The sequence below is a fragment of the Poecilia latipinna genome, unplaced genomic scaffold, assembly GCF_001443285.1.
Source record: "Poecilia latipinna isolate Pla-1442-1.1 unplaced genomic scaffold, P_latipinna-1.0 Scaffold474, whole genome shotgun sequence".
NCBI classification, from domain to species: domain Eukaryota; kingdom Metazoa; phylum Chordata; class Actinopteri; order Cyprinodontiformes; family Poeciliidae; genus Poecilia; species Poecilia latipinna.
The window spans coordinates 153,317-170,161 of NW_015113090.1; the positions used below are offsets into that span (position 1 = coordinate 153,317).

Below are 16,845 nucleotides of genomic sequence, written 5' to 3' on the forward strand. Positions count from 1 at the left end.
ACGTTCAGCTCAAGGTTGATCCGATTTATGAACGCTAATTTCGGCCAGCTGTTCTCTACCGATGCCTCCTGAAGCGCTCGGAGTTTCACATAGGGACCGTCAATTTCTGAACACTCCTGTAAATAAATGCTTTGACTTGTGACCAACTAATACAAAAAAGTGGCAATTCATGCTATTAAACGAGGCATGCTATCCTCTATAAAATGGTTAAGTCATATTCAATATTTTAAATATTAAATGTTTTCTTCAATAGCTTCCAAATCGTGTGCCCCATTAATTTAAAATCTGAGAAATTATTCTACTAGACTGTATAAATGAGGCACACTCATCTTTATTACATTTGAACACTTTATATATATTTTTTTTAGCTATTTATTTAGTTTTTTTCTTCAATAGCTTCTAGGTCATGTGACCTATTAACACAAAATCTGTGAAATTCTACTAAGCTATATAGATGAGGCATATTTTTATTTCATTTTGACCCCCTTTTTATTTTTTGACCAAATTTATATTTAAAAAATATATTTTTTTAAAAGTTAATAAAATAAATTACCTCAGATGATAAAAACATTTGTAACCTGTAATGTTCAATTACATAAAATTCTAGAACTGGATCTATTTCATTATATGTTTGCTTACCTGAAATATGTTAAATACAACAAATATTTATTAAAGTGTGATCTGTTTCATAAAATTTACTTGTCACTTTTATTGTTTAATTACACATTAAATCTTTAAAGATGGGCTTTTTCATCTGGTTTGTGTCATGATGTGGTGTGGCGGTGGACACACTTTATGTGGATGTTATTTTTAATGAACTAAAACTAAATCCAAAATCCAAGGAAATCCAAAACACAATGAAACAAAGGGATAACAAAGGTAATGTGAAGATCTAAACCAGTGTTTCTCAACCCTGGTCCTCACCGCCCCCCTGTCCTGCATGTTTTAGTTGCTTCCCTTCTGCCACACACCTGAATTATATCTCTGGGTGATTAACAGGCTTCTGCAGTACTTGATGGTCATGCAATAATTTGAATCAGCTGTTCAGGAGTAGAGGCACATCTAAAACATGCAGAGTAGGGGGCCGGTGAGGACCATAGTTGAGAAACACTGATCTAAGCAGAGAAAAAACCTAATAGTACTACTATATATATATCTTCCTTTAATAATATCAAATTTTTACTTTAAATGTGGTTAATTTCTTCACCTGTTTACATGCAATTTGAAAGACTTGAATCAAATGTTTCCTGAATGTTTCCCACATGAAATTATTGAATGAGAGAAAACAGCCACTTCCAACTGTACACATATTTCTGCAGCCTTGCTGAGCTCCTCTCCTGGCGTTTCCTCCTCAGTCTTTCCAACTTGCTCCTCATCTACAGCCTCTGGAACTGTGTTTTCATTATTTACCTCTTCTGGGGTAAATAATAAAAACAGTCTCTGTAACTCGCTCCTCCACTTATTGATGGTTTTGCTGTATCGCCTCTTTAATTGACGCCCATGTCGGTCTTATGTTGTGGTGTTTACCTCGCAGTGACCCATATTCAGCGCTGGACCCCAGTCAGGATTGAGCTAATCCATTTTGTACGTCGGTTTGCCTTCAAGAGGGCATATCAGAACACACATCAGTATGAATACTGGAAATTTGATAACACTAGTAAAATAGTTTACTTAATGTAATAACCTCGATGTCCACTGACAAAACTCGGACTACGCTACATAAACAATATTAGCCCGACCTAAACAAGGTTGACCCACTTAAATGAACTCAACAGAAACTGATCATGAGTACACCCGGACAAAATCATAGCAAAATAAATTATGACACAGCACTAACAAAGCGAATTTAGACTCAGCAGAATGGAAATGTCTGGAGCAAACTTGTAGGTATCTGGGGATGTTGGAGAACGTAATATCAGGACGTCTCACCGCTGACACCAGGACATTCGTCTTCTTTTCGTTAGCACCGATAACTTAGCTTCCTCGCGTTGTTTCCAAGCAGGAAAATAGTGAAAAGAAAGACCGTTTTCCATCTTTTTACCTTTTCGGTCGTGTGATCAGACATTACACCCAATAACGCAGCAACTTCGTGCCATAGCTAAAATATCTGTGAGAGTTTCTGTCCCAGTAACCGACGGCAACAGAGCTGACTGTGATCTCATAGTGTATCTAACATTTACATTATTAATCCACATAACTAATCTCATCCTTAACATAAAGAACAGCGAATATACTTTTCAGTACAGGAAATAAAAACCACACACATTCAAAACTATCACACAATAACTGAAACATTACTTTGTATATAAAATTAAAACATATCTAACTAGAGAAAATCATCTTCTACCAGTATACATTCAATAAAAACACAATAAATAACCCAAAGCAAAACTATAGCACAATGGCTCCCAATGAACAGTTAAAAGTTGTAAAGTAAAATGCACATTAATTATGACAAATGTTAAAAAATACATATACAAAACATGGCAAAATTGCACTTTAAATACTGTATATAATAAAATTAATCAAAAATAACTGTTAAAATATTAATACTCGTAAAGAAAACACAGCTGATTCCATCACAGTTACTGAATGGCGACAGAAAAAGGAGAACGGGGGCCATCAGTTACCAGTTGCTATGGTAACCACCAACCGTAAATAGCAAGTTAGCATAACTTTTTGACTAAACAAAACGAACTTTGAGATTAAATAAACCAAATTTTGACACACTTCACATCTATAATATTGTTAAAATAAATCTCTCTTACATAATAGGTGTCTTTTCTCTCATTTATGTTCTCTTTTTAGACGTTTAATGAACATTTCTAGATAAAAACATCGGGAAAAAGGAAGCAACTCCACAGCCTGTTAGCTGAGCAGCCGCCTGATTAAAAAGTGAACATTGTTAACATTATTTGAACGTTAAAGTTAATGCACAGCGTTTAGGGAGGACTGTGTTTGGGTGTTCATGCTTCAGTGGCTCTGAACACAGCCATTACACACGGCCATTATCACGCAACAGTTTAATTTCTTTCTCCCCCGCCTCCCAAGCTAGGACCTTGGCACGTATGCGTCCTTCATCTGCTGCTTGTGCCACCGCTCAAACGGTCACAAGATCTGATTTAAGTGAAGTCAAGGCTTAGATTTTATAAATATATCAACTTTCTTTAACTTCTTAAAGTTAAGGCAGTTGAACAAATTAAATCAGTCGTTTCTGGGTGTCCTTCCAGAAGTTTCTCCATTAAACTTTGAAGTAAAAACTTCTTCCTAAATGTACAATTAATCCCAAAATGGCTTAAAGTTACCTTTTAGGACAATATCCAAACTTTTTGTCATGTTAATTCTAAAAACTACAATAAAATTACAATTTTTAAGAAAGTTTTCACTGCTCAACAATAAACTAAGCATATATGTATACAATAATTCTAACTGAACAAGTTTTTGTAGAAAATTGAAGTTTAAATCATTGTAGATCCAAAACTTTTATAGCTGAAAGACATCCAGTTTACAAACTCTTTTGGGCTCAGATGGAAAAAATAATGAAAAATATTTGGATGTTTTCAGCAATAAGAACAAGATATAGGTCACTATCTCTTTAAAAATGCCTGCTGTATCAAAGTAAATTAGATAAAAGCTGATTTTTGAGTTTTGAATGGTATGTAGATACGTCTGTCACATTAATCTATTGTCTTTTGAGAAAAGGCTCCCTTATTTTGTTTCAGAAACAAACTTCTTGAATGAAAAGATTTACTTTTCGAGAATTACTTTCTTACTTGTTTAGCAATTTTTTTATTTTTTAAAACAGTCAGTCCTGAGCATAATTACTTAGTCTTTCCTTATTTTTTTATATTTTTACATCCAAAGATACCAGATATTTATTTAAATATCTCAGTGGTGATCTCATTTTTTTATATATATTGAAATTTGTTTATAAAATCCAACTGATGCCTCATTAAAATGGGTTGCACTTGGTTTTAAACTGGTTTATTTTTACTTTTTACTCCTCTGGTGACGTAGAGAATACGCGTTATCTGAGAGCCCAGCAGCTCTGGGTCAAAGGATGATTTACTCCTCTGAACACTCTCTATGTTATCGCTTGTTGATTATTGATTAATTGATAAGTAAGCATTTTGTATCAAGAGGGCCAACTGCATTTCCAACATAAACGGCTACCTTTATCTTATTATAGTGAATGAAAAAAATATAACATTATTTTGTGTCAATGATACAATGTCCTGATAAATAAATAGTGACTAAAAGGACTTTAAAAAATATATTTTTATGTAAAGAAGTGGCGAAGTCAGACAAAGTTTTCTCACAAAATAATTTTATTCTTTATGAACACTTTTAAACAAAATAGATGTTTGTGAAAAATAAAATCTATATTTAAACTCTACAAACATGACATCTTAATTCTCACAAAGATTGTCTCACAATTTATCGCAGATTGCATCACATTGCTTTTTTCCCAGGTTACATTAATGATATACAGAATTTACACAACAGAACTTTTTCTATCGAAAAAATATGCAAAAAAAATGTCCAAAAAACAGAAGCCTCTTTGAGGCTTCAATGAGCTGCAAAATAAATACAGAACAGAAACAATACAAATGTATTTACTGCCTCCCAGACTGGAAGGAAGACCCTCATATTGTCCAACAACATGGCCGACTTTCAGAGGCAGAACTTTGTACTTTCTGAAGCTAAATAGGCGTGTCTCTGTTACAGAAAACATAATTTTTGTACGAACAAACAGTACTTACAAACAAAAAAAAAATGTTGCCTTGAAACCATTTTTACACCTTTTTTTATGGCGCCCCCTCTGGCGCAGCGCCCACAGCGTTACGCATGGACATGATGGGCGTCGAACTCACAACAGAAGGACGAGTGGACGTACTCCTGTCCTGCCGGATGCTCGTACCTCATCAGGCATGAGTAACTTTCCGGCTGCATAACATCCAGCTGCAGGTCCAGCCACTGCCGGTGGGGGGCCGCGGGCCTCCGGGTGTCAGTCAGGATCCTGTTGAGGGCCACGATGTAGCTGAGGGCCATTTGCAGGGTTTCGTACTTGGACAGTTTCTTGTCCTGGCCCCACTGCGGGACCACTTTCCGCAGGCGGTCGAAGGCCGTGTTCAGCCCCTGCATCCTCTTCCTCTCTCGGGCGTTGGCCGCCATCCGCCGCCGGGTGGCGGACTCGAATTTCTCTGGTGACTTGGAATCCGGCTCCGAGGATTCGGATCCGGAATCGCTGCAGCTGGGACTTGGACGGGACTTCATGATTCAAAGGCAAAACCAGTTCAAGTTCCTCGCTGGATTTTGAGCGTTTAGCTCCAGAAAGTGTGAGGAGTCGGAGCTGCTGCGGCTTTTATAGGGCGGAGGGGATGAACAGGTGGCAGCAGGTGGAGTCCCGACTCGGGGAAACACGGACCCACACCCACTCTCAGCACACACCCACACTAACAAACCCTAATGAAATTTTAATTATCACGGTCCGGCCGTGCATGGCTTCACTCGGAGCCATGTGTCACAAACACCAAAAGTCGACCATCTGGTAGCGCTGACGGCCCAAACAAACATGCAGAGAGGCTGCTGAACTGGACATTATGCAGTTTTACAAATTAATTCGGTAGCAATAATAATTTAATAATCACATCTATCTATTTTTTTTTCTTCCTGATTTGGAAAACTTTCGGAAAAGTTTAACGTTTTCTCTGCTCTAATCTGCGAGAATTACAGGAGAAGAACAAAGTCGTAGTAATATTACATATTTATTCTCGAAATATTACGACTTCTCATATTGTTACGACTTTATTCTTGTAATTTTAGTTTTCCTTTTCGCACTAACACTCCGTAGTAAATACTCAGTTACATTTACTTGAATAACTTTTTAAAAAGTACTTTAGAAGTAGTTTTACTATGACTTTTACTTGAATAATTGTAATTGTAAACTGCTGCTATTCTTATTTTAATGAAAATTCTGCGTACCTTGTCCAATGCTAGTAACTTAAATAAACATTTTAACCAAAAAATATAAACAATAGTCGTACACCTGCAGTTTATGTTAAAGTGAGACCTCTTGTTTATACACCAGCTTTGCAATTCTAATTGAGATTAATAAAATAAAGTACTATTAAGTACATTAGAACATTCTAATATACACATTATTTACTTCAAGTGTTAATTTTGTGTGAAGTGTAATGTTTTAAACTTATTTATTTTGCCTGAATTTTGTATTTATTTTTAATTTTAGTCTCTAAAATTCCGTTATTTGCACATAACTGTATATTTTTTCTATTTGATGACATCATTTTTTACTCTCACTCGAGTAGTTCTTATGGTGATAATCTGAGATTAGCCTGAGGCAGTAGAAGTGTAAGTGAGGGATTTAACCGGCACATTATGAAATGATTATTGCTTTTACACAATATGGACCAAGATGTTGTGAATGTTGCAGAAACTTAAAGCTGTTGGTTCAAATCCCTTCATGTTGCTTTGTTCACAGTTCTGGAGAAACATTAATGTGTCTGGTGCTGCTGGTGAACACATGATGCCAAATGAATAATTGATCTGTGAAGTGGTGCAAGAAGTAATACGTCTGTCTCTCTGTCTGTCGTTTCCATCTGCTGAAGCCTAAAGAGCAACTCACACTTAAACTGTTAGCATTTAGCATTTTAACGTTGCTGCTTCTTGACCTTTAGATAATTTAATTCACTGAAATAAATAAAAACACATTATATTCTAACATCAAAACTCAGTCATAAGTATTCATAAGTTAGAAAAAAAGCATTTGCAATAAAGGGGTTGAAATGATTAATCTGCTTAATCGCAATTAATCAGTTATTGAAGTAATTGTAAAGTAATTTAGTAATCGATTAATCATTAACTAGAGTGCACACATGAAAAAAAAAACATACAATCAGAGCAGAAACAGAAATTTAACCAAAACTGTGCACAAATATTTACATTTTGCATTTAAGATAAAAAAGATTTGTTTTAAAAATATGTTTTGGTCAAAATTCCTTAAGTGCAAATTTTAGATTGACTTGATTCAGATTTATATGTTACAGGGCATGTTGTATTTTAAGCAATGTTTATTTTCTTTAAATTATTTATTTATTTGCATCTTTTAAAGTAATTCTAATGTTAAAAAAGGCTTATATGTAAGGTTGAAACGATTAATCACAATGAATCAATTATTAAAATAATCGTCAGCTAATTAAGTAATCGATTGTTAATTAGAGAATAGAGACTTAAAAAAGCCACTTGGTGAAAAAACATATTCAGAGCAGCCAAAGCTGTAAAAAATATACATTTTGCATTGAAATACAACAATTGAATTGAAAAAGGAATTTAATTTTGTTTACTTGCATTTGCAATATATTTCTAATATTATATAAAAAAGACTGAAAAATGTGTGGAATGTGCCATTTTTAAAAATCTGAGTATTTGTCAAAATAATCAACAGAATAATTGATTACTAAAATAATCATCAGTTTTAAAGTAAAGTAACATAAAATCAATGTTCAGCGCTCAATTATTCAAAATACTTTCAAAACTGCAAGAAATATCCATTAAATTAAGACGGGAAGATTATAAAAATTTGAAGTCGATCAGTGAAATATTTCCTTTTATTAAAATCAAACATATTCTCATCAGATTAAGCTGCAGAGGCAGGTTATGAATGATTAATCTCCCAGATTAATGCATGTTGCTGGTAGCAGGTCATGCACACACGCTGATGCTGTCTGGTCATTTCGGGATTGACCGGTTCGCTGTGCATTTGGGCATATAATCCCATCCACCAGTCGGTTCATTTATTACAGATTGAGTTTGCCAGCTGCTGCTCGTCCTGTCAGGCCTTTACGTGGCTCCGTACTCTCTGCCATGATTGGCTGGTTTAGGCACTGATGACTGAGTGATGCCATATGTCACAGCTCAAGAGAGAGCGGCCTGCCCTGACAGAAACACGTCTCTGTACGGAGGAGCTGAGATTAAGGACCGAAGCATACGCTTCAGAGGAAGAGAAAGTGTTAACCAGGATTCACGGATTAAAGCTGGTTGGATTAAACCACAGAATAATTTTCTAACAAAACAGTATTTACTTTTTAGAACTTCAAGTCTCACTGAAAACATTTAGGTTTTAAAATCAGAATATAACTGCTACCATGATAAAACTACAGTAGTTATGATTGAAAATATAAAGCAGGAAGATGCAGCATGCCATGTTATTGATTAAAACAGAAACATTTGAACACTGATTCAAAGCTCACAGGAGAAACGCCCAGTTAGCAAGTAGCAGCTGGTCAGATGGGGCTCTGACTCTAATTAGGTCATGTAAGGTGAATGTGATTTTATGCCTGTTTGAACTCCAATCCGCTCCAATTGGACTGATTAGTGATGCTTAATTGGCTTCTGAGTCTTCCCGTTTTTCATTGGAATCAGTTTGAGCCAATAGAGATAAATGATCAGAGGAAAACAGGCTATTAGTGATGGATTTATATAAATATCTAAATAAGTCAATAAATAAATACATAAAAATGCAGAAATGTAGCCAGTAAGTTCTAGAAGGTAACTTTAAGGTTCCAGTAACATAAGTTTCTGAAAGTGACCGAAAGGTTTCAGGAAGATAATCTGCAAGTTTCAAAAAGTAACCTCAAAGTTTAATAAATACTAAAAAGTACCAGAAATAAACTTTAACATTCTAGGAACATAACCAGTATCTTCTAACATGTAACCTTAAAGTTTCTCAAACAGAACATGTAAGTTCCAGAAAGTAACATTGAGGTTACAGAAACATAACCAGTAAGTTTCAGAAAGTAACTCGTTTGTCATCCAACATGTTAATCTGTAAATAATATGGGATAACTGATATAAAATGAAATTCATTTTAGGGAATTTATTACAGACAAAAACTAATCGAACCTGGAAAATTTGAATCTGCAAACTGGATTTATTTCTACTATTTTGCAGAATAATTGAAGACGAAATCCGGAGCAGAATAAACATCCCACTGCTTTGCATAAATATAACTTTATTCTGAGATGGACAAAAGTATTTTACAGCAACTTTACATCAGGTGACCTTCTGTTCGACATCCGGACTTGATTTCATTAATCAAAGTCTGTTACCGCTGTCATAGAGCGGAAAAGGGAAATAAAATGTTTTTATTTGTAATACCAACTCACTTCTCCAAACTTCCAACTTTTACTGCGGATTTATTTCAATAGATACATTTCTGTCAATATGAAGCTCAATTAACTCAAAGAAAGAAAGATTTATAATAAAAGAAAACAATTTCAATGGATCAACAACAAGCTAGACATGAATCAGCAGGAGTTTGTTCATAAGCCGCAGGTATGCGTGAAAATTTAAAATACGGAGCTTTAATGTGAACTAAGAAATCAAACAATTTTGTTGAATGAATAAATAAATATTTCAATACAGCAGAGAAAAGGAAAAATTACAGACACTTTTCAGACACTTTGTTGTTTTTACTTAGGACATGAAATTCATGCCAAACTTTGCTAGAAAAACAAGTAAAGTTTGGCATAAGCAATTAAATTTCTCCAGATTTCATTAGAAATAACAAAATAGAAAAATCACTTGTGGCGATCTTTACTTGCTTTTACTACAAAGAGAATATAGATGCAATCTGAATTTGAAAAACATTCTGGATGACTTTTGGACCTTTTGGCTTTCCATAAATTGTAGTAGATTCTGCTTTCTATGAGAGATGATGCTTTCCTGGATATTTTACACTAGGAAAACAAAAATATTTTCAGAGATTTACATCTTCCTGGGAGAAAAATACTTATTTATTTCTAAATTTTTGATTTTCCTTTTTTATATATAAATAAAAGTGATGCATTTATAACAAATTTTCCAGTGATTTTTATTTTATTATGTTATATTCCGCACAACAAAGTTTCCAGTGAATATAAACATTATGTGTTAAAACACAATTTTAAATAAATTTGCAAAAATCTAAATTTTTTTCCTAATCATCATAATAATGTTTTTATGTGCAGAATTTTGAGGAAAGAGAGTAATTAATAAAATTTGGAGTTAAAAGGTGGAAAAACCAAAGCACTGGGAATACCTTTAGTAAGTGCTGGGGAACAAAAACCAATCCTGTTAGTTTAACCGTGTAATTTTCTGAATATTTTAGATTTAAAACGACTTTACAAACCACAGTTTTACTTCTACACATACATTTCACTCATCACAGCAGAAGTTTCCGTCTCTGCATTAATGGACTCAGTGGAAACTGTCTGAGTACCAACAGACGCCAACATCTTCAGTCTGTTCTCTGCTTTTTGGGTTTCAGCCAATCAGCAACACGGAAAATATGTTATTGGCAGCCAGGAGCGTTTCATTCGCCGCCGTATTAAAAAAGGATGAGTACATTTCCACCAAAACATTCTGAACTTTTGAGATTAATCTCGGAAATCTTCTACGAAAAAAAACATGAAAATATTTTAGCTTGAATAGTCAGGAATTTGCAAGAAAAAAGCTCAGAAAGTTTTAGTTTATTCTCAAATTTTCTAGAAAAGAATAAATTCATTTCTGAGTTTGAAAAATTGAAAATTTACTTGGGGGGAAAAAAAAAAAACCCCAGAAATTTTGAGATTACTCAATGTTTTATTTTTTTTTTTTTGGCTTTTGGAAATTTTTAGAGTTTGAAAAGTCAAAAAATTTTAACTTTTGAAGCTGAGAAATTTCTATTTTTCTTCTAGAAAATTTCAGATTTTTCCTCGTATATTTTCGAGTTTTGGAGCTCAGAAATTTTAAAGTTTTTTTTCAAAAAAAAGTCTGAGGTCAATCACAAAATTTCAGATTTTTTAAGCCAAAATTAACTTCTCTCTTTGGTTTTGTTTAGAATGCATTTTTTTCTTTTGCACTTTTCATTTATTCTTTCTGAAAAAAGGGCATATTTTCAGGGAATAATCTGTTGTTACTTCCCACAAAAAAATCTGTGACTAGTTGAGTTCTTGCTGTATTTTAATGTCTAATTTTGGAGAAACAAAAATCGACTTAAAAGGATCTGAAAAGTGTCTTTTTGCTCATATTCTCAGCTACAGGTGAACGTTAGCAGGCAACCGGCACAAGCAGCTCAGGTAAATAGGCGGCAAAAGAACCACTGATGGAACAGAACCAACAGTTAAGAGCGGAGACCAGCAGCGTTAAGCATTCATCGCGTCTTCACAGATTATAAGGTAAAAATTATGTGAATCAAACCTAAAAGAGAAAAACGTCTCAAGTGGCTCATGAGACTTTGCTAAGACTGCGTATGTTTTTTTTTTCTGCATGTAAAACTTTGTTCATATGTCTTTGAGTAAATAGGAATGGTGAAAAACTCTACAGCTGCGTTTCCATTTACCTTGACATTGTGCAAATTGGAATTATAGAAATAAGTTCGCTCAATGGAAACACACCAATTAAAAAAAAATGCTTTTTGATTAAAAAAAATGTTTTGCGCTTGGATGAAGTTTTTTCAGCTGAATCAAAATTTGTAAAACACTTTTCTTGGTAAATCACATAAATCACAAGTCAATTTAGTCTTAATTCTTTTGGCAAAAATTTATGTTCATAAATGTACATTTCTTAATGAAGCACCATATTTTCTCCATTTTTTAAGAAATGAAGAAAAATGTAATGCATGTATTTATACATACAGTACATTTGTATATATGTGATTTTTCTGTGTACTTTGTTGTGTGCTTGACATTTAAGTAAAATAAAGATTCACAATGGCGATGCAAACTTATTTACATGATTTTAGCTGCATTTCTTACTTAAAGAGGCAGTGTTACGTAAAATCGTGTTTTTTGAGCGTTACATCGTGTTATAATGTTTTTACTGCATCTAAAACAAAGCTGGAGTGTTGCCGTGATTCTTTCATGCATGTTTGAGAAATCATTTAATCTCCATGGCAACCTTTCAGCTGCAGAATGCCTGGGTGGACGTAGCCCCGCCTTCGAGACGCAGCTCCTCCCCCACTCAGATCCTTCAGACTAGCCAGCAGTAATTAGCAAACACCTGGTGGAACATTAAAGGGTTGCTAAATGTTGTTAAAGGGTAAATAGGGGAGTCATGTTGGGATGAATTCCTGAAGGCAAAGTTTCAGAAAGAGCAGGAGATTTTAAAAGAGACAGAGGCCCAATTTCAATGCGTTAAAATACAAAGTAAAAGTTATATTTGATATATTCAGCATTTTTATAATAACTGAAGGTAAGATAGTTACTTGATTGTGCTAGAAAATGGCGTTATGTGAGAGGAAAACATAATACTGCCCCTTTAATGGAGACGCCTCAATTGCGAAATCATGTTTTCTTTTTTTTACTTTAGCGGAACATCAAATATGCATTTTCTGCATATTTGTAATGGAAACGCAGCTTTTCAGTGCTGATTGCTGCTGTAATCTGAATGCAACACTTCAAAAATGTACCACACAAAATCTGCTCTGTTGGCGTTTTTCCCCGTTAGCCTTGTCGTGTTTGGACCTGGCGGTCACAGAACACGGCGGACGGATCCGTCACAGCTCGTCGCTCTCCAGGGTGGCCTCCGGAGGCGAGCTGGCGAACAGGAAGGGGCTGGTGTCTGACGTGGAAAAGGCCGACTTAATGTCAAGCCCCTGGCCTGTCAGAGCGGCGTAGCGGCTGCTCGCTCGTGGAGCTTTCCTCATTGGTGCTGGGATACTCTGATGCCACTGTGCTGAAGACGCAGCAGCAAGCTGGAGTTACTACACAGTTACAGAGCGGATATCTTCAGAAACCTGACAGCTGTGCAGAGTATTTACCATAGATATCAAGTCTGCAGGTGCAAGATACAACTCCAGCATCGTTTTTAGCTGACACAGTGTACCAGCCAGCATCGTCTTTTGTTGTTGGATGAATAAGAAGGCAGACATATCCTGTGGAGTCCTGCGTCATGCTGAAATAATAATAAAGAGTTCAGACTTATTTCCACCAGCAGATAATTTAATAATTCAGCAAAATGTTTCACAAGAACGAGGCACAGAAGTTAACAGTGATTACATCTTTTCAAAAAAAAAAAAAAAAAAAAAAAAAAATTACCCCCTGAAAAATTCAGGATGGAAACATTCAGAATGTTCCAATATTTATCACAGATTAATACTTTTGGTGTCAAATTGTACATAGTTGGACTCAAAGAAATTATACTTACTTTTTTATATTTTCTTGGTTTTAGGTTTCATATTTAAAAATGGCTGCCATAGTTATAATGTAGGATATACTTTTACCTTACATTAGCAGTAACTATCAGCCAGCTAACTACTTAACTAAGGCCACTAACTACTAATTTGCTAAATAATGTTAGCTCTGCTAATACCAAACAGTTAAAAACATAAAAAACTAGCAGGGGCTAACACTAAACACATTAAAATGAGTGGAAGGTAATGCTAAACACACAAAACAATTAGCAAAAGCTATTGCTAAACCACTGCACTCAGAAGCTAATGCTAAATTGTTTAACACATAAAACAATTAGCAGAGGCTAACACTAAACACATTAAAAATTAGACGAAAGTAAAACTAAACAGCTAAACACAAAACATTAGTCAAAGCTAACAGAACCACTAAATGTTAAAAAATTAACAGAGGCAAGCACTAAACACTTTAATAAATTAGCATAAGCTAATGCTAAACTACAAAACCAAAAAAACAGTGGAAGCTAATGCTAAACATACAAAGAAATTAGCTAAAGTTAACGACTAAGCTCACTGTATAACATGTCTCAACTTCTAGTCATTTTTAGGACAAACTTAATGTTTAGATTGTTAAAAAAAATCCCTTAGATTAATTCCTCCATGGTAAGAAAATGATAATATTCTGACCAGTAAATATTCACAGTCCTTAATTTTTTTTATGTTACAAACCATTTAAATCGGATTTAGTATAATTTTCTTAGAAATAAAAAGACAAAGTACTAACCTGATTCTGCTCTTCGTTTTTGAAATGGTTTCATTGTCTTTCTTCCAGAAGATGGCCGGAGGCGGCATTCCCGCCACGCGGCACTCCAGCCTCACCGGCGCCCCCTCAGGAATACCCATGTTCTGCAGCTTCTCCACAAACTGCGGCGGGTGCTTCGTTTCTTTCTCTAAGCAGGGAGATCACATTTATTTTACTTCTTTTATGGCAAAAAAAAAATATTTACTGTAATTACAAGCTGTGTTTCTATTTCAAATGTGCACAAAACTGTTGATATTCCGCTAATGTTGGGAAAAAATTATAACTTCGCAATTGCGTTGTTTCCATTAAATAAGAAATGCATTCAAAATCACACATAAATACAATAGTTCTCGCAAAAAGCCATTAAAAAACATCATCTTCCTACTTCCTGTCATCTTCTTTGTCGTTTCCGGCAGTGGTAACATCCGGTTGTTGATCATGTGACTTGCGTGATGCGAAAACATGTTTTCATTGCAGTTTTGTGAAATAAATTAATTTCAATACGACCAAGTAGTGCCAAAAATTTCTATAATTTTTTTAAATTGGCATGCTTCTATTAAGCAAATTTATTTTCATAATGTCCAATTATCTGGTGAATGGAAACTCAGCTCATGAATGTTTAGGTAGTGACACCTCACCCACGACTTTCAGCTCCAGGCTGAAGGAGCTCTGTCCCGCCTTGTTGCTCGCGATACACGTATACGTTCCCGCATCGTTCTGCGTCAGCGGGTCGATGACCAGGGAATGGACGCCGTTCTCACGCACCAGCATCTTGTGGTTGAGGTCTGGGTAGATGGGCCTCCCGTTAACCAGCCACATCAGCTCAGGGCTGGGGAGCCCACTGACCTGGAGATGACACACCAAAGGTAAGGCGGAGCTAAAAGAGGAGCAAAACGCTCATGTTCTCTGTGTTTTTAACGGCCCGTACTTTGCAGTCGAGTCGGCAGAGTCGGCCCTCGTGAGCCATCATGTCTCCGGGGGCCTGGAGGAAGTGAGGTCGGAAGAAACGCTCCTGGGTTTGTTCACCTTCCACTTCCTGGATGCGAGTGCGAACCCTGGCATCATCATCAGCAAGGCATGTTACAGAACATTTCTGTCATTTTATCAGGTTAAAACAGCAGCAAAATTACAGCATGCAACATTTACTTGAAAGGTGACCTAATATGCTTCCTTGACCAGGTTAGGATGGGTCGATGAGCTACACAAAACATTTTCATCACATTTTATGCACACAATCATTTCTAGATAATGAGATTTTAGCTGTTTTATGGACTCTTGTCACTTTAAAACCAAAAAAACCTGCTGCTGGCCGCACCCCTAACTCAATGTGTACATTCATGAAAACAGCCGCAACCAGATGCGCAATTATACAACCATGAGGCTTTGAAAAGCATAAGTGGAGCCTCCTGCACAACTATCAAGAATACAGCAAGTGGTTTCTGGATGGCAAGTCAACAACAAAACACTCGTCTTCTCTAAAATGTGACATAACTGTTCAGACTGCAGACGCTTTGCAAACAATCAGATAAGCATCTGATTATCTGATGCTTATCAGTGGAAGGTAACATCCAACTTACATGTGTAAGTTGGATGTTTTTAGGCGGTAAGAAGATCTGAATTGATCCGTTTAGACTATGGTGAAAAAGTTGGATATGAGTCGCATCTGCCTGCTTTTCAAACCTATGGAACTGGGCTGTGATCAGAGGAGATTAATGTTAAACGTTTAACGGGGCAGTGTTATGTAAAATAGACTTTTTTAAATTCATGTATGATTGAGAAATCCTTTAATCTCCATGGCAACCATTCAGCTTTTCAAAACCCCAGGATGGACCTGGCTCAGCCCTCAAGGCAGAGCTCCTCCCCCTCTTAGCTCCTTCAGACTAGCCAGCAGCAATTAGCAAACACCTTGTGACGCTGCTGAGCTCATTATAGGAGCTGCTTCTGAGTTAAACGCTGGTAAAAACGTTGATAAAGGGATAAAAGAGGAGAAATGTGGTGATGACTTCCTGAAGGCGGAGTTTCAGAAAGAGACATTTTTAAAGAGACAGAGGCCCAATTTTAAGGCATTAAATTACAATGCCAAATTTCTTTTAAATCAAATTTTAACTATATGGGATTTTTATAAAACGTTGATTGTGACACAAAATGCTGCCCTTGGAAGTGATTTGGACATCCACTACATCAGACTGACGTTAGTCCAGGAACAGGAAGGAACTGCTTGTTCCTCACACTCCATTTGTCAGATCGCATCTGTCTAAGGTCTGCTCACCTCTGAGACTGGACAGGCGTCAGCCGGCTTCGCGGCGGTCCAGACTGGATGATCAAATGTCCCGAGCAGCTGATTCGTCCCTGGAGATCACCAAACAGCAAATCCAAAATCAGCCAGAGTCTCCAGCAGGACGGTGTTGACAGAAAGGCCCAATACTCGCTCTGCACCTTGCAGCCCTCTACGAAGCGCACACTCAGTCGAAGTGAACATAAGGCTTCGAGTGTACGCCTCATTCCAAAACGGCAGAACTGGGCATTAAAAACGACAACTACAACAAGCAATTGACTTTAAATGTGCAGTATACGTAATTTAGCTTTCCAAAGCCGTTACAGCAGATATTTGGCTGTTTGCTATGACTTGTTGAACATGGAGAAAAATTCACACAGGTACAGTAGAGCAAAACAAAAACTATTTCAATACTTTACCTTTGGAAAAAGATTTTTTTTGTGACAGCTTCCTTGCTGAACACTGCCATATTTTCAAGTTGGAAACTTTTTATCGTATGATGATTTAGTCAAAAAATACAAATTAAAATTCAATTTAACATCCTTAAAGGCAATTCCTCCTACTATGATTCAGCTACTTAAGGTATGATTAGATATCCAA

General features: G+C 35.9%; 2 protein-coding genes across 5 annotated transcripts in view; both read right to left on the reverse strand.

Moving 5' to 3' along the window:
• Nucleotides 1–4,347: 4,347 nt before the first annotated feature.
• atoh7 (atonal bHLH transcription factor 7) lies at nt 4,348–5,590 on the reverse strand. Its single transcript, XM_015039486.1, has one exon. The coding sequence runs from the start codon at nt 5,275–5,277 to the stop codon at nt 4,843–4,845; it is 435 nt and encodes a 144-aa protein (XP_014894972.1). The 5' UTR covers nt 5,278–5,590; the 3' UTR covers nt 4,348–4,842.
• A 6,421-nt stretch (nt 5,591–12,011) lies between these two features.
• Nucleotides 12,012–16,845, reverse strand: part of mypn (myopalladin) — a 28,880-nt gene continuing 24,046 nt past the window's right edge. For all 4 annotated transcript variants that reach the window (XM_015039498.1, XM_015039499.1, XM_015039496.1 and 1 more), the window contains 6 exons: nt 16,240–16,319; nt 14,899–15,025; nt 14,609–14,816; nt 13,953–14,118; nt 12,800–12,933; nt 12,012–12,714 (listed from right to left, as the gene is read on the reverse strand). In XM_015039498.1, the coding sequence (XP_014894984.1) occupies nt 12,536–12,714; nt 12,800–12,933; nt 13,953–14,118; nt 14,609–14,816; nt 14,899–15,025; nt 16,240–16,319 (894 nt within the window). In that variant the 3' untranslated portion in view covers nt 12,012–12,535. The remainder of the gene's footprint in view (nt 12,715–12,799; nt 12,934–13,952; nt 14,119–14,608; nt 14,817–14,898; nt 15,026–16,239; nt 16,320–16,845) is intronic.